Here is a 20,926-nt window from a genome sequence, read left to right on the forward strand (position 1 = left end):
CTCTTTTTGTAACTATTACATTTTTTATGAAATGCATTCAAGTTTGTAATAAAAAACATTCGTTACTGAATCTATTGCATGCTGAAATGTGTCACTTTGTTTGGTTCCTAGATTGGTTGAAAAGGGATATCCTTTATACAAGTTAATACAGGTGAAGTTACTCTCATTATTAACTTCTTTTATTTTATTCGATGTTCTGAAATTTTCAGTGGACACGATTCATTCTAGAAACAACCGCCTCCCCCGGCACAGCCCCCCCACCCCCTTAGTTCCGCCTACTCCAGCCAAATATGGACAGAGGCGTGTACACACCATGATTGACAGCCCACTGGGCCTTTCAGCGGCCACAACCGAGCTGTAGCCATTGTAGCGAGGAAGATTCCAGATGGTTCTGGAAGCTCAGGTCAGGATTTCTCGAATGCTCGGAAAGGATAGAAAAGCTGCACAGCTATCGTGAACCTGTTAGTTAGCCGGGTTGTCCGCGACTGGAACGACTTCCATACATTTCACAGTGGAGTTTTCCATACACTGAGGGTCAAGGTAAATGAATTAAATATTTTTTATATAATGATAAAATTACAACGAGTTGCCAATTGATAAAATATAATATTGAACACTTTGACATTCGTGCTTAATGTCAGCTAATGTTAGCTTAGTAGGTATAAAGCAAACGTTATAGCTTAACGTTAACAGTTAACCTAGCTATTTCATTTGAAGCTGACGGTGATATTTTATAACATTACAATAATGTTGAAACATTCTGACATGTCTGGATGACATGTCTAGGGTAGGTCTACATGTACGTCGTGTTATAATCAGCTTATGACAATACTATATCCATGGGCCTGTAACGTTAATTAGTGTTTACATTGTAACGTTAACGTCAGTGACAAAGTAGCTAATTTCGCTGGCATGTCAGCGTTATTTGCACACGTCAAACTTTTTTTCCAACATTATCTTGGCCACTATTCTATTCCGCACACACTACCTGCATCGCTCTAGGTGACAGCAGCCACATGGACCACATGATTCATTCTTGGTGCACTTGTCAGGCAGGAATTATGTTGAGCAGGAGCACAATTTAATGAACCTAAATCAGATTTTCTGAGCAGAGTCATTATATTTTTTTCTCACAGATGCCATGCCATCACAGTGATTTCAGTGCAAGCTCAGTGAAGTACAGGGCGGTCATTCACAGAAGCTGCTAGGATGAGTAAGAGGAGGTTTCGATTCCTATGGAAACTGCTAGAGAGTTCTGTTCCCATCTTGGTACTTTCTAGAAACTTGCAATTCGCCTGGGAAACCGGCAGATGGAGTCATTTTTACTGATGCTAAAATGTAATCCTAGCCACGCTCTCCTCTCTGATCAACCAATAAATAACCAATCGTATCAATTGCAGTAGGAGAGGATAACATCACTTGTAATCAAACTTTCATGATCTGTCTACATGTGTGGGCTGAAAAACAGTAATTAAATACGGTTTCATCTTTTTATTGAGGTTATGGAACCTAATAAAACAAGCAGTTTGAGACAGCCTAGATTTATTTATTTATTTATTTTTTTTAAATCAATAAACTCTCTGCATACTTTTTTATTGTATTTGTAGAAAATAAAATGTATTATGTAACTTGCATAAAGGCTGAGGCAAAGAAGGATTATAGGTAAGCGGAGCACTGAGGCAGTCTGTAACACCACCTGCCTGCACAAGTGATGTTTATACATAACCTATCATTACTGATGCATACCTCACCATTACTTCGAATAACTGATGTTAGCTCAACTGATTATTTGGTCAGTGTTTTGATAATGGCACTGACAGGTGATGGTCAATAATAATGGATCCTCATTAACATAACAGCCATGTAATACATACTGCGATTGTGTGAGAGGTATTGAATCGCCTCTAAGGTAATTATTGAGACTGGTAGTTTGTGGTGGTGTTGATTGATTATATTGTAAGGTGTAGCCGAGGGTGATTGGCAGTGCTTGTACTGTCGGTGTAACAGCGCAGTGACTCACTGTGCTGCAGCCGATCCACAGACCAATGAACATGAGCACACAGGTCCATAACACGCCATAACATGCCTGTATAACTGCAAAATATAGATGAGAACAAGAACTTGTGGCAATGCATTTAATTGTCTAATCTAATTAATGCAGGCTGCCTTTGTACACTATGCTTTTGGGAAACAAATGGTGCTAGCTGATACATAACATTTATTTTGTGTGTGCATGTGTAATCCATGTAATCCAATATATGCATGTTCTAAAAAAAAAAAATGTGTCCCTCTCTGTTTAGATGCCTGAATCACACGACCAACCAATGGAGGAGGAGGCTGAGACCTTTGCATTCCAGGCTGAGATTGCTCAGCTGATGTCCCTGATCATCAACACTTTCTATTCCAACAAAGAGATCTTCCTTAGGGAGCTTATCTCCAACTCCTCAGATGTAAGTTTGTCTTAGTATTAAGTCTAAAGCTGTTTCCTTAATCTCATGCTGTGTGAAAGATTTTTTTTTTTTTTTAGCTTGTTTTAATTTTAAGTATTGTTATACGCTGTGGCTATAACACATAGTAATATGCTGATAATCAAGGAATTGACAAATCCTGAATAATTTAAAAGGGATTTGTTTAAGTTTTTGTCATTACTTTTCATTAATGGCTCCCCCCCAGGCCCTGGACAAAATCCGCTATGAGAGTCTCACTGACCCCACCAAGCTAGATACTAACAAGGATCTCAAAATCGAAATAATTCCCAACAAAGAGGAACGCACCCTGACCCTGATTGATACGGGTATCGGCATGACCAAGGCTGATCTGATCAACAATCTGGGCACAATCGCCAAGTCTGGCACCAAGGCTTTCATGGAGGCTCTGCAGGCTGGAGCCGACATCTCCATGATCGGTCAGTTTGGTGTGGGTTTCTACTCTGCCTACCTCGTGGCTGAGAAGGTGACAGTCTTAACCAAGCACAATGATGACGAGCAGTACGCCTGGGAATCCTCTGCTGGAGGCTCATTCACAGTTAAAGTGGACAACTGTAAGTTATATAACTGCCATTACTTTGTTGCTATTTAACAATGTAATTGTATTGATAAAGGGGTACCTATAGGAGGTGGAGTCTGTAACATGCATTCACCCATCCTTTCCCCATACAGCTGAGCCCTTGGGGCGTGGCACCAAGGTGATCCTGCACTTGAAAGAAGACCAGATGGAATACATTGAGGAGCGAAGAATCAAAGAGATCGTTAAAAAGCACTCACAGTTCATTGGCTATCCCATCACGCTCTTTGTAAGGGCTCATTTAAGTTGTTTTTAATCAAAGAATTCACATCAGTTAACCTGGTTTAGTCAAGTCATCCAAAAACCATGGTCAGTGACTGAGTTATTTGTATTCAGGTGGAGAAAGAGCGTGACAAGGAGGTGAGTGACGATGAGGCAGAGGAGGAGGAGGAGAAGGAGAAAGAGAAGGATGATGAAGAAGAGGAGAAGGACGAGGACAAGCCTGAGATTGAGGACGTCGGGTCCGATGAGGAGCATGACCACGACAAGTGTTCAGACAAAAAGAAGAAGAAGAAGAAGATCAAGGAGAAGTACATTGACCAGGAAGAGCTGAACAAGACCAAACCCCTGTGGACCCGTAACCCTGACGACATCACCAATGAGGAGTATGGAGAGTTCTACAAGAGTCTCACCAACGACTGGGAGGACCACCTGGCTGTCAAGGTAGGTCTTGTAATGATTTTCTGTCCATACCGGACATATTTTAATAGAAGTAATATGATCAAATTTGAAAACTGACTCTTAACTCTTTTTCTCACAGCACTTTTCAGTGGAGGGTCAGCTGGAATTCCGCGCGCTGCTCTTTGTGCCTCGTCGCGCTCCCTTCGACCTCTTTGAGAACAAGAAGAAGAAGAACAACATCAAGCTGTACGTGCGCAGGGTCTTCATCATGGACAACTGCGACGAGCTCATCCCCGAGTACCTCAGTGAGTGTTCAGCCAAATATGGAATAACTCGCGTATACAATGAGTTCATGAAAAAATTGCATCAATCTTAGAACATATACATTGCAATACATTGCTGATCCAGTTGTCTTTATTCAACCTAACAGATTTCATCAGGGGTGTGGTGGACTCTGAGGATCTGCCCCTGAACATCTCCAGAGAGATGCTGCAGCAGAGCAAGATCCTGAAAGTCATCCGCAAAAACCTGGTCAAGAAGTGCCTGGAACTCTTCACCGAACTCGCCGAGGACAAGGACAACTACAAAAAGTACTACGAGCAGTTCTCCAAGAACATCAAGGTTAGTGTCCTCACCTTGCACCGTGCGAGCTGCGAGTGTTCTTAATCTTGTCACATTGAAACGTTTGGCAGCCGCCCTGTGTTAACCCCTTGTGCCTGGGCTTGATACTTTTGTTAATATCATCACAAATCCTGCCAAATGTCATCTGAATTTTAGTAGAATAGAGCTGATGTTCGCTGAATGTGCAAAGCTTAACAAGAGTCTCTGGAAATGTACAGGAGTTAATTATTACTTGTTTGTTCCTCTGACCTTTTTTACATAGTAGCCATCTGTCTGATCCTTTGGCCATATTGTCTTAATGAAAAGCTGCTTTGAGTCTTAACGGTGCTCCTTACTGCCATCTTCTGTTTAAATAGAGTTAGCAATGGTTACACCTAGGAGAGAAATATCAGTGTTTATAGTTGTTGTAATGCTATGTTTACCAGAATTAAATGAATTAAATTGATCAATTGGTGCAAATTCTTTTTCAACTGCATGGTACTGACATTTAGTTTAATTTGTCTTTCAGCTTGGCATCCACGAGGATTCTCAAAACAAAAAGAGGCTGTCTGAGCTGCTGAGATACTACACCTCGGCTTCTGGAGATGAGCTGGTGTCCCTGAAGGACTATGTTACACGTATGAAGGACAACCAGAAACACATCTACTACATCACTGGTGAGGATGCTCTTCATCCATAAACTGTTTGTGTTTTTAAAATGAGGTGAACGGAGTTAATTAATGTGACGTTACATAAATGTGTGAAAACGTTGCCATGTGTTTCAGGTGAGACCAAAGACCAGGTGGCGAACTCTGCCTTCGTGGAGCGCCTTAGCAAAGCCGGCCTTGAGGTCATCTACATGATCGAGCCCATCGATGAGTACTGTGTCCAGCAGCTGAAGGAGTTTGAGGGAAAAAACCTGGTCTCAGTGACCAAGGAAGGCCTGGAGCTGCCCGAGGATGAGGAAGAGAAGAAGAAGCAGGAGGAGAAGAAGGCTCAGTTTGAGAACTTGTGCAAGATAATGAAGGATATCTTGGAGAAGAAGGTGGAGAAGGTGAGAAGACAAATAAATGAAACGGCTTTAAAACGACCCATGAGGTGTTGTATACAGAATGTTGTGTATAATCCACTGTTGTGCAGTCAAGGCAGAACATTGTGTCAATTATTGTTTACCTCCACAGGTCACAGTCTCCAATCGCCTGGTCTCCTCCCCCTGCTGCATCGTCACCAGCACCTACGGCTGGACGGCCAACATGGAGAGGATCATGAAGGCCCAGGCTCTGAGGGACAACTCCACTATGGGCTACATGGCCGCTAAAAAGCACCTTGAGATCAACCCTGAACACCCCATCGTGGAGACCCTGAGGCAGAAGGCAGAGGCTGATAAGAATGACAAGTCTGTGAAGGATCTAGTCATCCTGCTCTTTGAGACTGCCCTGCTGTCTTCAGGATTTACTTTGGAGGACCCCCAGACCCACTCCAATCGCATTTACAGAATGATCAAGCTGGGTCTTGGTACGTATCTGTGTTTATTGACGCCATGTAACGTGTATATATGTTTCTTGCACATTTATGAGCTAAATTATTGCCGTGACATGCGTTCACTGTGCAACAGGACTGCCAATAAAATGATTTAAAATAAACAATAACCAGGCTTTACTGACTCATCATGTGCTTCCTTCCTGTTTTAGGCATTGATGAAGATGATCTGACACCAGAGGAAGTCACCTCAGCACCCACTGAGGAAATGCCCCCTCTAGAAGGGGACGATGATGACACATCCAGGATGGAGGAGGTGGACTAGGCCTGTTTCTACCGCCTGTTAGTGTTCAAAAGTAGTGTTACATAAAACTTCAAGTTTAATGTTGTAAATGAGCCTGGGGTGGCCCTCCCCTCAACCTCCTTTTGACCAAATTCACTTTTATTTCCCCTTGCATTGACCAAACCTGGAGTTCATATTAATTCCTTTTTTAAGTTGTCACATTTTCTAACTTGAGTTTCATCAATGCAATTATTTTTCTATTTATTGACATTCCAGTGTACTTTGTGTTTTCTTAATTTAACTGTAAATATATCAAAATTGGTGGAACACATAAAATAAAGATTTACCATGTTAACAAGTCATGTTTGGTTCATCCTCCACAGCGTTGTGGAGATGGGTCTGGCAATGTAAGACTAGACAGGTTCATCCTAATGGAGGGGGCGTCAAGATGACGATTTATAAAGGTACAAGAAGCTACAGCTAATGAAATTAATATAATCTTAGTTTGAAGCACAGTTGAGTGAAGTACACATAACAGATACTAGGTGCAAAAGAAATGCAATGCAGGAAGAAATGTAATTTAGGGAAAAACAAAAATACAAGCTGTCAGGTCCAAGGAAGAGTGCAGTGTATGGTTTCTGTGGGCCTCTACAGCTAGTCAAATTTGCATTTGCATTCTTAATTTAGGTACCTCAAGGTTGACTCCACAATTGGCTAGGATAGGACAGGATTGCAAAAGCGGATTCAAGGACATGAACGGTGGTTGATAAACAAATATCACAGTACTGATACATTTCTTTCAGACTGTAGCCATGATGACATGGATATTTCATTGTAGCCTTTGTGACGTGGATCTTGCCAAAAAATGTGAATTGAATAAAGATGGGAAATTCCTGAAGAGTAGGAAATTATTCTTTCAAGGACAGCATATATTTCATAGCAGGAAAAGCCGAGGTGTTACTAAAAACCTTACTGAAGGCTCCGCTGAACCATGACTCACAGTAAGCCAGCATGCACACTTGAGGAAATCATTTGATTATTTACACTTGTAGCAACGTTTCCATACTCTGTCATGACGCAAAAATGTGTTAAGTGAAAATGGTCTGTTACAGACTAAAAGAAAATTGGAATTGATGAATACATTTCAGGGGGGGAGATACGTAAGACACAGTAAAATTCCAGTAGATGGCAGTAATACAACACTAAGGATGCCAGCTGCTGCATTCAAAGAAGGCTCTACCAAGCTATTCAAATAGTCTTTAAAACGGTGTGGCATAGGGATGTTTGCATTTTTGCTGAAAAATGAAAGTAATGAAATAAAGTTTATTAATTGTATTTTTTACAACATTAATTTAAATTGGGAGATATAGATTGAGTATTTACAAAATATAACTTAAAAAAATAATTTATTGGAACTATGAGAAAGGATCTGAAAGTGACAAAGAAGATAGGGCCTGTAGAGTACGTTTTATGCCAGCCATGGATGCATTGATGAGAACATGATGAGGATTAAACCTGCTGTCTCATGTGTTGTAATAGCCTACCTGTCACCGACAGGGAGCTCCCGCTGCCCTACAATGCCTTGCATGTCATCCTGACAATCCAGACGTTGGAGTCAGCTGACAGACAGTAGCCAATCACAGGGCGAACACAGGCTGAACCGCCTTTCAGTTTAGTGCCCTGAGTTGTCAAGGGTTTTGGTTGTGGAGTATCCGAGAGGGGAGCAAGGGCGGCTACGCTTGTACAATGCCGAATAAAACGAAAAAAGACAAGGTGAGTTCGAAATAAAGTTCGCATGAGGTGCTTTTCAGTGTTATTTATCGATAAACCGGCCTTGTAACAAGACAGTTAATATAACGTTAGCTTTCAGCGCTGTGTCCCATCATATTAACGTTAACGTTAGCAGACCTGCCAACAGCACCAGCTAACTCCTTTTTTGCCAACATGTTAGCACCAGCACTTGTGCTGCCTTATTTAAATAAAAATGCCGTTATCCAGACGTGAGATAGTATGCTTTGAATGCATATGCTTATGATGATGTGTGTGTGTTTTAAGTGTTAAGCAATGACTTTGTATCTTTAAAAAAACTAAAAGCCGGGGTCGTATGAATGCTATAGCTAGACTCTGAAGTAACGTTAGCTAACGTTAGCTAGCAGCAGACTTGCCAATGTATGCAAGCAGGAGTGAGAGACTGGGTGGCAGGCTTGCTATATTTAGCTAGGATTTTTTTGTATGACGGCATTCACTGATAGACTGCTTACTGATGTTCTCAACATAGCTACGTATTTGCTGTTGACTTAAGTGCTTATACTTTTTCTTTCAGGAGTCATCTAAGTCTGGTAAAGTGGGCAAGAGTGGAGGACAAGAGAATTCAGAGCATGAGGTAACGTTAAGTTAACCCAGGAAATTTGACTAGAAAGTCTTCTTGGAAGACAGGGCACTGATTTAATGTTAACAGTTTGAAAAGCTCAACCACTGCATTATCAGAGTGCATTGCTCTCCTTTGTGTTCTGTCGAGCGTTCATATACAGGACTTTTGTGTACCTCGAACATGGTTGCCCTTTTCGTGACATATTCTGCAGTTTGTTGATAATCTGGTGCTTGTAGATGACATCAGTTTAGGGACCAGCCAATCAGTTGAGTTACCAAGGTCCCCCACTATTTGGATTGCTTACTAAACGATGATAAGCTTGTATTAAATATTAATATACTGTCTTTTTGCATGCCTTCCATACTACTTTCCTAGCCACTCATAAAATAATCAGAATAATACAACTAGCCAGATAAGCAATTCAGCTAGCAGTATGTGTCACCTAGTTGATCCTATTGTCGTTACTTTTATATGACACATCACAACGTGAGGCAATCAATATACATCAAAGGAAGCTAAAAAGTCCTTGCCATACTTTTATATCTATTGGCTACGAAATAAATCAGTGTTTAATGTGGCAAGGAGACTAGTTTCTAATAAAAAAATTTAATAAAAAGGCAATCAAAAAGGACTGGTAATCTTTAATTCAAAATTAAAAGTAGAACACTACAGGATTGGGGCCTCAGAAATGAAAACAGAAGTGAGTCGACACTTCTGTCATAAACTTGTATCAAAAGCTTATGCACCGATCTATGTAACCAGTCATGATGTATAATGAAACACTGAAAAAATGGTAACATGGTCTGATTGACTTTTTTTGCTTGCATCTGGATGGGTCACATCTGGAAAAGCCAAAGGGGTGCATTTAGCCCACATTACAAACCGTTAAACTGCATTGTGTTGGCATCTGGTGTGAATCATTACGTCACATTATTGCACTGCATTGTCATGTACTGTATAAGTAAAATGGTTTAGGACCAGGTTCACAATACGGTTTCAAACACTGTTCTCATGATTTTTCCAAGATAAAATGTGTCCGTTAACAAATTCAACAAACAACAGTGGTCAAGTCAAACTTATTTCATGACCTTTGCAATCCCCATATATAAACATCAGTGAACCATTATGGAAAGATTTCACCTTTCTTCTTTCTGCCAAGAACTGGAGGCTGGTGGTTTAGGGCTGGTATGACAGCTGACATCTGTTTGTGCTGCAAAATGTGGTCGTCCTCTTTACTAGACATTCAATATTCATATTGTAACGGCTGTTGGCCACCTGTTAATATTTTAAGGTTGCTGTAATACACAGTCCACTTCGTTTTACAGTAATATAAAATGCATACTATGAGGCTTAAATACGTTTTCTGCTCCCTATTTTGAAACCCATTTAAGACTGGGAATATTTTATTTATTGTAAATGTCACTTTAATGTATTGCCCAAAAATATATATTTCTACTTTTCGCCTTAATGTCAATTTGTTACGAAGAATTTAGATATATCTTCCCTCACTGTCAACCTTCTTTTTTCCCCGCCGACTGTGGTTTCAGCCTCCTAGCTGTCTCTCACTGGGTAATAATAGCAAACAATAACAGCAAGCAGGATTGCTGTTGTGTGTCAGCAGCCATGTGGCAGATCTACCACTGCTCTAACCTTGTGTCAAATTTAAATTGCTGCACTGCAAGCTGTTGTTGTTACCCCCCGCCCCTCCCTTTTGTCTCATATACTTGGTAACCAGAAGTGTTTGAGACAGAAGGGAATGTGTATAATATATAGGAAGGGCTTTATTTCCTGTCCTGGTCACAATACTATCTGTGAGGAGGCTCATTCAAAGCATTACACTGGAACAATCCTAGATAACAGATGTTTCTACTTTGTCTTAATGAACTTAGGCTACATGTAGAATACTTTAATTCCTATTTTTGTATTACATGGATATGTAATCTAGTTCGTGGCAGAGCCAGGCCAGCTCAGCTTTATTTCCCACTTCACCAGACAGCTTGCTAGTGGCCGAGCTCTTAAGCTCCAGTCTTGTAGTGCTGCACACTCTAACCAACTTTAGCTGGGTCTTAACTGAATTCAATAATTCCCCTGGGACTCAGGCCGACACAGCTGCATCTGGTGAAGTAAGCTCTGTGCCATCAGGTGTGTGTTAATGAATGGATCTCAGCAGGCAGGTGGGACCAGCTGTGAGAAACCTGCCACATTCAGTTTATCACAAATCAGGATTATATCCAGCCCTACTATCCCCTGTGTGTGTGTGTGTGTTTTTAAGTATTCTGAGACACATCTGGTTGGGTTAATGAGTGGATAAAAAAAAGCTCCAATGGTTTGTTTTTGTCCACTTAACATTGAGGCATCTATCTATCTATTATCTATCTATCTATCTATCTATCTATCTATCTATCTATCTATCTATCTATCTATCTATCTATCTATCTATCTATCTATCTATCTATCTGTACTTGGGTAGTGTGGTTTATGACCTTTAGTTACATAATGCAAGCCACTGTCTTGTTATGTAAATGGTGACATACAGTATATAATTAAAATGTTCCATCTAGTGTATGGCAGTCACACAGTTTTATCAGATTCCTAAAGAGGTACTTGCACTCTCTTTCACACTCTGTGCTTGTGCTACCTCAGTGTCACTAATGTGGGTTATTCTCTTGTTTCAGCAGAGCTCTAACAGGAAGGCTAGCAATAATGTTCCTCCCACCACTCAGCTGCTAAAGGGGAAGCAGCCAGGTTCCCAGACACCTGTCAGAAAGGACAAGAGGCAAAGCTCCTCCCGTTTCAGCTTGAGCAACAACAGGGAGCTGCAGAAACTGCCTGCATTCAAAGGTATATACTGGTGCAATCACTAACTGTGAACTGTCATCTAATCACATAACTAATTAACTAACTACCTAGTGCTCTAGGTTTTGGACTTGTTACACATATACACATACATTAAGGCCAGACTGCTGTTTCCAGGCTGAAAGGTTTTGCACTTGGTTGTGGAATTGTAGGCAATTTGCCTTTTTTGTGGGAAAAAATAATAGATTTAAAATGTTTTGAATCCTGAATTCAAGACTCAAGAAATCACCCAGAAGCCATACATAGGGCAGAATTTTCCTAGGCAGGCTGGTTAAGAAATGCCTGTAGTCTTGATACAGATAAGTGCAGACTTTACAGACATGCATACTTATAAGCACTCAGTTATTTTCTTTCCACGCTGAAACATCTATGAACATCCTCTGCTGCATCGTCCTCACTGTAATATCAAGCTGAGCACGACATTAAGCAATACATGGAAACAAACAGAGGACATGGCATAGACTTTGCGCTGGATTTGACCCAAGCGTCTATATTTAGTAGTAATCCAGAGATAAAGCTTTAATTCCATGGTCCTTGTGTTTCAGGATGTTGCCAGTGACGAGCAATGTCTGGCAGGCATACTACTATTCCTTTTCTCTTCCCCCGCTAGTAGAAGAGAAATTGGCAGTTTTTTTTGCAGATGTATATTGATGTTTACTTTAATGTCTAAACTCAGTGCCAGCATAGCACCAGATGGAAAAGCAAGGAGTGGGCACTGCCGTTAGGCCTCTGGGCATACTATCTATTCATGTTTCTGTGTATGCATGCATGAATACACAGAACAATGTTGCCCGCTGCCTTCTATCAGCACAATATATTATATAACCTGGCGCTGTACTGGAAACAAACAGCTATGAATGCATTATAGGTGATTTAATACGTGTGCACACAAACCGGTTTAAAGAAACAGATTTTGCAGATGACAACATAAGACAGCAAGAGAGTCAGTCACTTTGTAGGATGCAATAAAAAAGTTTCTTATATCAGTGCAAAATACAAATTTCTGATATCTGGGAATTATCAAAACACAGAAAATACTTTGTTAGCCACTAAAAATAAAGGCCTTAATATGATTTTTATTATATGATTTTTCTGATATTCTTCAGAAAAGAGCCTTTTGTTTTTGTTTTTCTTCCTCGCTCTTTAAGTTAGAAAACCCTACTTAACACACTAGAGCAAAGGCAGCATCCCTCTTCAGAGAGAATTCACAAATGGTCTTCCTCTGTTTAGAGACTTGGCTAGTAGGACAAATGTTGAGTTGCTATCCGTGACTTAAGGTGACAGCAGCTGTTGTGTTATTGTGTGCCATTTGTTCACCATTCAGTCTTATGTGTAAGTTTTGAATGAATGGACACACAATGGAGTTGATTCGACCATACAATATACCTGTATATTTATCGTGGTTCGCCATCACCCTTGTACTGTGTCAAGAAACCATTGAGCATAACTTATTTTCTGATAAAGGCTGCTTACTTTCCACACCCCAATGGGAGCTTTGATAACACTCTGCAAAACATTATCCCACAGTGGCGCGGTCGATGTTATCACATAGTCCTGTCCAAACAGGCTCCTCGCTTGGCCTGTTTTCATTCCAGGCATGTTCACCACCTCCTGCTGGAAACACATGTCCGAGAGCCTGTCCTGCAGAGCCACGAGGTTGAGGCGAGACTAAAAACCCTGACCAGAAGCAGGCCTTGCCCCTTAACTTGCCTCAAACCCAAGTGTGCATGTTGTGACTCTAGAGTTTCCCAGCATTTGTATTCAGAAGAATGGCAGTTAAAATGCTTCCTGTTGAAGACCTGATATGGTGAGCTTGTTTTATAAGGCCCTACCAAAGTACAAAAAGAATCAAGAAATTAGTGTTTCGAATTTAACGTTAACAGTAGCTTGTATACAGGAGATACATGCTCTAAAGGTGCCTGTTTATTTCGTTGCGGTCTCGTTTCAACATACTTGCCAAAAAGCACGGATCAACAACAGTTGTTGCCTCTGTATGTGTTCATTTTTTATTCAGGCACTTTCCTGTGTGAAGCATCTGTCTCGTAGGGTTTGTCGCCATCTGCTGGTTTGAGTATCAAACATTTGATTTACTATAATGCTGGTTAACTGGAACAAACATTTCAGTGTTTCAGTGTTTTTGCATATAAAGGCATTTTTGCCCATCTATGTTTTGAAAGAAATTATATTTTAACATGGCACATGTATATATTTTTAGTCAAGCAATAACACTTAACACCATCCCATTCAGTATCAGACTCATGATGCCTCACAAGTTAACTCTCTTTCCCCTGTCAGAAATAGTCTTTTCTTTTGTATAAACTATAATATTTAATGTACTGGGTACATAACATTGTGCATCTAGTTTGTAAATCTACTCTGTAATTTAAAAGGTACACAGTGCTTTAGTATGTAGGAAGGTGAGTCCCTGGCTTGTAATAGCATGATAAGTGACAGGAATATGACAACTTTCCTGTATTCCACTAAAATATGAAACGGTCTTCTGCCGTTGTCCTATTCCAGGCTCGTTCTCCACCAAGGAGAGAGATGAAAATATAGTTTCTACAGTGGTTTTCATTTGAATACTAAATGAAAACATTCCCCATGTAACATCAGTTACTAAAGAAGTTACATCACTTACTACTGAAACAGAGTGTACTATTGTTTGCTTTATACCGTCAGTTTACTATAGAGTTTGCTTATGTGTTGCCTACATGTGTTAGTCTTACACGTTAGCAGAGTCAAACCTATTAAACAAGAATGCTTAATGTTAATCCCTTCTTTGTAAAGTTCTTTTTTTACAAGTTACTGTCTTGTTTGTTTTTAACAGCAAGGGTAAAACTTAGAAGCTAAAGTTTTAGTGTCTGGCCGGGAAATCAAGTTTGAAGTGACACTGAATGTCGATACATTCTTAAAGCAGGATGCAAAAGAGCACGGCAGGTTTCAGGGAAGGGTTTCCTCTATCACTCCTGCAGGTGGTTCAGGAAATGACTCCCACAACTCATGAGAGAGACTTCCCTGGTTAGTCATCTCACATAGTTATGCAGCCACAGGTGTTTGCACTTAGCATGTACAACATTTGTGATTGCCAGTGTCCCAAAATGGTACCAAAAGCCTATATTGCAGTCGAGAATCTTTAGGGTTTGTCCCTTCATATTTTCAGGCTTTTTGTGAAAGTAATACAGAGCAGCCATAATGAACATGGCAGTTCTAATTTGAACAGATCCCTTTTCAAAAGAGTTGATTTAGGATACTAATAACAGCTGTGTTTCTATGACTGAAAACGGCTTTAGGGGAACATTAAATTCAGCTACTGTTAAAATGGCCTCAGCTGTGTTGATCGGTCGGTTTCTCCAAATAGATTTGAGCCCTAAGCGTTTATTAAAGAGAACCATGACATTGAAGATCAGCCGATTTGTAAGTGAACCACTCAACTGTGTATTTTAGGCCGACCTCCTGCTATTAATGCTGAATTTAGAACACAAGCAAGCACGCTCTCCATCCCATCCAGGACCAGACTCATGATGCCTCAAAAGTTCACTCTCTTGCCACTGCCAGAAATAGCGAAGACATGGCAAAATGCTCAAGCTCATGAATGCATGTGCCAAAGGAGCATTTGGAGAGTATTTTTTAACAAGCAAGTGTGTTTAGCGTTGTCTTGGTCAGAACAACAGATGTTCTGATGGGAGGTTGCCCCATGACTAGATGTCACAGTTCTGTCATACTGCTAAATCGTGTGTGTGTGTGTGTGTGTGTGTGTGTGTGTGTGTGTGTGTGTGTGTGTGTGTGTGTGTGTGTGTGTGTGTGTGTGTGTGTGTGTGTGTGTGTGTGTGTGTGTGTGTGTGTGTGTGTGTGTGTGTGTGTGTGTGTGTGTGTGTCTTTTTTTTTTTACAATGTAGCATAGTTTAAGACATTCAAGGTTTTTGACATTGCAAACATTAGATGGCTGGCATTAAAGTTTGCAGCCAGTGCACAAGAGTCAAACCAGAAACCTGGGAGAGTTTAATTAGGGAGAAAAACACAGCAAAATCAATGATCTTGGGTTATATTTTTTTCTTCTTAAGGGTAAGCTGCTAGTTAACAAGCATGGAAATTCTCCTTGCAAGCACCAACCCTTACATAATATTTTGTTAAATCAAATGTTTGCTTATGTTACCCCCTTTCTGATGATCCTTAATTAAAACAACCGCATGGAGAAAGAAATAATTTTTATTCTGCACTCAGCAGTCAAACATACTAGAACACTAAAACAACACTGCTCAACAGGTGATGAGAACTTATACCAAGCAGATGCAAACAGACCATAGAAATCAAGTGCTCTAGCCAAATGCGACATCTCAACTTGAACCACCCAAACACCTCCTACATTTCCAATGCAGAAGTACAGACCCACAGGGAGGAACTGTGACACCCTCTTATGTGTGAACTAAGCATGCATGTTATTAATTTAGTTGTTTGTATGTCACCTTATATAATCTTGACAATCTAAATGAATGCTCAAACTAATTTTAAATGTGTTGAGGTGTGGAAACCATGAGACAAGACACTTCACAGAAGGGAAACCTACAGGTTAGCACGCTATACCCAAGCTTTACATTTTACATAGAAAATGTGTGTGTGGACTGTCTTTGTTAGTACAGATCTGATTATATAATGCTAATCCTCGTAGGAATGAGCAAAGTCAGATTGCACAGGAAATTACTTTCCCGTTAGTAATTTCTCTCATTTGCTATTTTTCATGGAGGGCCCCTTTTTAAAATGTGATGTGTGTGTCTGTGTGCACGTACTGTATGCCCAGGATCCTTGCAGCATGATGACATACAGTACACATTGGGATTGGTTATTTAATGACTGGTGTGCAGTGGGTGGATGCACCCTATATGACTCGACCTTTCTACCTAAACTGGTGTAATGGTTACAGGATTTTAGAGAGCGATGTCTGATATGGCGAAGTAGGATTGTGCATTTGAAGGGCGCGTTTAATTGCACTTAGCCCGTGAGAATGATTTCAGTGTGTTAAGCTGTCTGCGTCACTGTAGATTTGCCCTTTTCCTGCACAGCTTTACAGTGCAGGGTTTTGTCCGCAGAGCTGCTGAGACAGAATGCTGCTCTCTGCATATGCACATCCTGTGTTGCTCGCATTGAGACTTCCTGCCTTCCTGTTTCTCTGTACACCTGGGCTCAGGCTGTGCTCCTGGAGAGCCATCTGTCATGCAACCACTTACACACATGCGCCCAAAGACAAGACACACATAAAAAGGGCTTTTATCTGGCAAACAGTGTTATACCCCTTTCACACCAAGGGCCTAACCATGGTTGAACCAGGGTTGACTTTGTGTTTGAAAGGGTAACCCGCGTTGATCGACTCGGCTTCGCGACCCGGGTCAGACACGGGTCGATGTCGAGGTATTACAAACAGCCTATATGTTCACTGTTTTCCCTAGGTTTGTTGAAGATTCAGGTGCACATATTTGGCGTGGTGTTTTAGGGGTCCTTCCTCAAGCAAATGTTGTTTTCAATTAAATAAACTATGCAATTTCACAACATTTTGGACCATTATTATTACCATATCTTTGTTTTAAACACTGGAAAAGCTAGAGCAGATAATAAATAAATACCACCCAAAAAGCTTAAAGACAAAACTTACTAAAGAAGTCCACTGGGGACCAACTACAATCATTAGTAGTTTAGTTAGTATTGATGCTCACATTGATTTGACAATGACTTGACTTAGATGGTGCCCAAAACAGCTTGGGTTCTGTGGATAAGTCAAGTCAACTTGATTGTCAATTCTGCAATATGTGCGGGACATACAGAGCAATTGAAAATAAGCCTTATATTGATAGGAAAAACCCTGATAGGAATGTGTAGTTAATGGCCTTATTCTGGTATTTGAATTATAGAATGGGCTAAACTGATGAGCAGATCTGTAGTTTGTGCTTTAAAACTCTTGCTAGATGTAGCTCCTCTCGCTCCAATCACAGTAACAGTCCCAACCCTTCCCCCTCAGCCCACCAGCCAATCCCTTTCACTCATGTTTATTTATACTGACAGCCAGCCCATGTGATTGCAGCCAGCCAACCAGGCAGCTGCATTGGGGGATGACATCACTAACTAGCTGGTTCCCTCCAGCAGCAGGGGAGCTTCATTTTCTGCTCCGAGTGTTCGTGCTAAAATGGAGGCTGGCTCCTCGCCTTAGCCTGGGCTGCCCTCTTCTCCCCTGTCTCTTGCCTCAGCTCACTGATGTTGGCATGCACTAGAACTGCCAGCGGGATGGTTCTGGATGCACAGAGCTCCAATGGGCCTTTCCAGCCTGTGGCCCTCATGCATTTTAGAGGTGAGAATAGGAAATTTGACTCGTCTGCTGTTGTGTGTTTGTGTGTTTCAAGGGGGATAGGCAAGAATGTTGTTGCCATTTAAAAAAAAAAAAAACTGCAGCTGCTCATTTGGATTTTGTAGAAAGAAAATACTTGTGACAGATGACTTTTCTAAAAGTTTCTGCAAGAGACCTTAGCATTTATCTTCCTTAGTGTATGTTGCATGAGTGTTTTTGGAAGAGGAAGCAGCGGATTGTGTGTGTATGTCAATGAGGAAGGGTTTTGCCAAGACATGCATAGCTTTGCTTCAGTCAGGGAGGGAGGGCGAAAGAGTGAGGAGTGCTAGTTTTGATTCTCCCATCCCCCATCAAGACTGCTGATGTCATAGGAAGTGCGGTCAAAGCTTGTTGTCAGTGTGCGCGTCTGTATTGTATATGAGTATCTTGTGTCAGTTGACACACGTGTATGTTGAAAAGTGGAAATGCTCTGCTTGTGGTTGCTGAATCTGCTGTAGGCCCCGATATACGGTCCAACCAGACGAGCGTGAAGCTGGGACCCACAGCAAGTGCTGAGCATGGGAAACAACAACTGACTCTAGCTCAATGCCAAATTCCTTAAACCGATGTGACCGTGTACATTTAACATGCAGCTAATTAATATGTGCTGCTATCGGCAAGATGTTAGTGTCACATTGTGACTTGCGTGGGTGTTAAAATGGCCTCACAATGTTTAAAGTCATGCAGATAATTGTAGCCCCATAATGGCACATACCGGTAGCCACATGCCTTTGCATTGGTTGGCCTGTGATGCATTTACACAGAATATGTACAAAGTATTTGCCACTGGTGGCAGTTTATTAATTTGTTCATTGAATATTCACCAGTAGACATTGTGGTATTTAAGATATCTACTTGGGAGTAATTTGTGTCCATGACCGGTTTCCTGTGTGCACGCTGGAGCCTTTAGATGAGTAAAGGTTAGTTCCCCATCCATGCAGAGAGGCCCGTGTGTGAAGTCGCACAGCATGTCTCTTAATATTTTAGGCCTGTTCGGAAAACCTAGTACTGTTGTGTAACAGGAGCTGGTAGACCTTTTGGCACTCAGGGGTTGATGAGATGAGGTGGTCATGGGTGGATCCATGTTCCAGCTAGTTTGTAACCGGCACCGACCTTTCAGGTGCTGATGAATTGAACCTAAAATCCCTTGGTAAAACTTTGAATAAAAACAGATGATCTACATTAATAAACTTAAGTACTTCTAAAACACTTAGCTGCCAAGGTGATGATTTAGGGGTGTCCAAGTTAAAGGGCCACATTAATCTCATGTTTTTTCCTCTTCGGTGTCAAAAGAGAGAACAATAATGGACACAAAGAACAATAATGGACACAGTTCTATTGCTCATTGGCAGCAGCTTCAGTTTAAAAATGCAGCTTGTTGGAAAGGAAGACAGAACAAAAGAATATACTCAGCTGTGTCTTACATAAACACAGTGTTGAAACATAAAACCGATCCCCATTAGGGTTCTCCACCGATGTGGTAGCCAAAGCTCAGGGGTGAAGCAAATTGACGGCTGTTTGACCTTTTGATGCAGTCAATTAGATCCTGTTTGTGGCCAGAAGCGGCCAGTAGTTTGAATAGAGGGAATGAAGTATGTTACTGCAGAGCTACTTACAGACTTGTCACTATTTTACACTGTATCTGAATATAGACTTAACTTTTCTTTGTGTATTCGGTGTGTCTGGACGACTACTTGTTTCTCAAGGCTTAATGCACAGTCAAAAAACAACTTGTATGATGCCTCGTCCACCACCCCCAGGAAACCTAAGTAGTTGTAAATGTGTTCTGTTTGGGTAGAAATATAAGCAGGCGCATTTCGGCTCAAGAAATCAATAAATGGGCAAATGTACAGAAAAGAAACATAACCTTTACAGTAGGGCTGGGCTATATATATGTATGTATGTATGTATGTATGTGTATGTATGTATATATATGTATGTATGTATATATATATACAGTGCCTTGCGAAAGTATTCGGCCCCCTTGAACTTTACGACCTTTTGCCACATTTCAGGCTTTAAATATAAAGATATAAAACTGTAATTTTTTGCGAAGAATCAACAACAAGTGGGACACAATCATGAAGTGGAACGAAATTTATTGGATATTTCAAACCTTTATAACAAATAAAAAACAAAAAAATGGGGGGTAAAAAATATCTGTTCCTTTACTTTCAGTGCAGCAAACTCTCTCCAGACCTTCAGTGAGGATCTCTGAATGATCCAATGTTGACCTAAATGACTAATGATGATAAATAGAATCCACCTGTGTGTAATCAAGTCTCCGTAATAATGCACCTGCTCTGTGATAGTCTCAGAGGTCCGTTTAAAGCGCAGAGAGCATCATGAAGAACAAGGGACACACCGGGCAGGTCCGAGATACTGTTGTGGGAAGTTTAAAGCCAGATTTGGGTACCAAAAGATTTCCCAAGCTTTAAACATCCCAAGGAGCACTGTGCAAGCGATAATATTGAAATGGAAGGAGTATCAGACCACTGCAAATCTAACGAAGACGCGCCCCGGCCCGTCCTCTAAACTTTCAGCTCATACAAGGAGAAGACTGATCAGAGATGCAGCCAAGAGGCCCATGATCACTCTGGATGAACTGCAGAGATCTACAGCTGAGGTGGGAGACTCTGTCCATAGGACAACAATCAGTCGGATACTGCACAAATCTGGCCTTTATGGAAGAATGGCCAGAAGAAAGCCATTTCTTAAAGATATCCAAAAAGTGTTGTTTAAAGTTTGCCACAAGCCACCTGGGAGACCCACCAAACATGTGGAAGAAGTGCTCTGGTCAGATGAAACCAAAATCGAACTTTTTGGCAACAATGCAAAACGTTATGATTGGCGAAAAGCAACACAGCTCATCACCCTGAACACACCATCCCCCACTGTCAAACATGGTGGTGGCAGCATCATGGTTTGGGTCTGCTTTTCTTCAGCAGGGACAGGGAAGATGGTTAAAATTGATGGGAAGATGGATGGAGCCAAATACAGGACCATTCTGGAAGAAAACCTGATGGAGTCTGCAAAAGACCTGAGACTGGGACGGAGATTTGTCTTCCAACAAGACAATGATCCAAAACATAAAGCAAAATCTACAATGGAATGGTTCACAAATAAACATATCCAGGTGTTAGAATGGCCAAGTCAAAGTCCAGACCTGAATCCAATTGAGAATCTGTGGCAAGAACTGAAAACTGCTGTTCACAAACGCTCTCCATCCAACCTCACTGAGCTCGAGCTGTTTTGCAAGGAGGAATGGGCAAAAATGTCAGTC

The 20,926-nt window shown here is 41.1% G+C and overlaps 2 protein-coding genes across 4 annotated transcripts in view; both read left to right on the forward strand.

The window, feature by feature from the left end:
- The first annotated feature begins 377 nt into the window (after positions 1-377).
- Positions 378-6,404, forward strand: hsp90aa1.2 (heat shock protein 90, alpha (cytosolic), class A member 1, tandem duplicate 2). The gene is made up of 11 exons (XM_039782224.1): positions 378-540; positions 2,301-2,450; positions 2,674-3,040; positions 3,159-3,292; positions 3,400-3,726; positions 3,824-3,989; positions 4,115-4,305; positions 4,814-4,961; positions 5,070-5,338; positions 5,466-5,799; positions 5,976-6,404. Exons 2-11 carry the CDS (start codon positions 2,301-2,303, stop codon positions 6,086-6,088), a joined length of 2,199 nt encoding a protein of 732 aa, XP_039638158.1. The 5' UTR covers positions 378-540; the 3' UTR covers positions 6,089-6,404.
- A 1,309-nt stretch (positions 6,405-7,713) lies between these two features.
- ppp2r5cb (protein phosphatase 2, regulatory subunit B', gamma b) overlaps positions 7,714-20,926 on the forward strand; it is a 30,880-nt gene continuing 17,667 nt past the window's right edge. The window contains exons 1-3 of one of the 3 annotated variants that reach the window (XM_039782230.1): positions 7,714-7,819; positions 8,370-8,429; positions 11,093-11,258. In XM_039782230.1, coding sequence (XP_039638164.1) covers positions 7,793-7,819; positions 8,370-8,429; positions 11,093-11,258 — 253 coding nt within the window. In that variant the 5' untranslated portion in view covers positions 7,714-7,792. Of the gene's footprint in view, positions 7,820-8,369; positions 8,430-11,092; positions 11,259-17,410; positions 17,608-20,926 lie in introns of those variants that run through there. The other 2 variants (XM_039782231.1, XM_039782232.1) reach the window with 2 other exon arrangements.

This window comes from Perca fluviatilis, chromosome 18, assembly GCF_010015445.1.
Source record: "Perca fluviatilis chromosome 18, GENO_Pfluv_1.0, whole genome shotgun sequence".
Lineage (NCBI taxonomy): Eukaryota > Metazoa > Chordata > Actinopteri > Perciformes > Percidae > Perca > Perca fluviatilis.

Bases quoted from the DNA above. Each gene is read 5' to 3' on its own strand.
- hsp90aa1.2 (XM_039782224.1), top strand. From the start codon at position 2,301: ATGCCTGAATCACACGACCAACCAATGGAGGAGGAGGCTGAGACCTTT. The intron at 3,041-3,158 runs GTAAGTTATATA...TTCCCCATACAG, and splicing joins CACAGTTAAAGTGGACAACT to CTGAGCCCTTGGGGCGTGGC. The intron at 3,293-3,399 runs GTAAGGGCTCAT...ATTTGTATTCAG, and splicing joins GCTATCCCATCACGCTCTTT to GTGGAGAAAGAGCGTGACAA.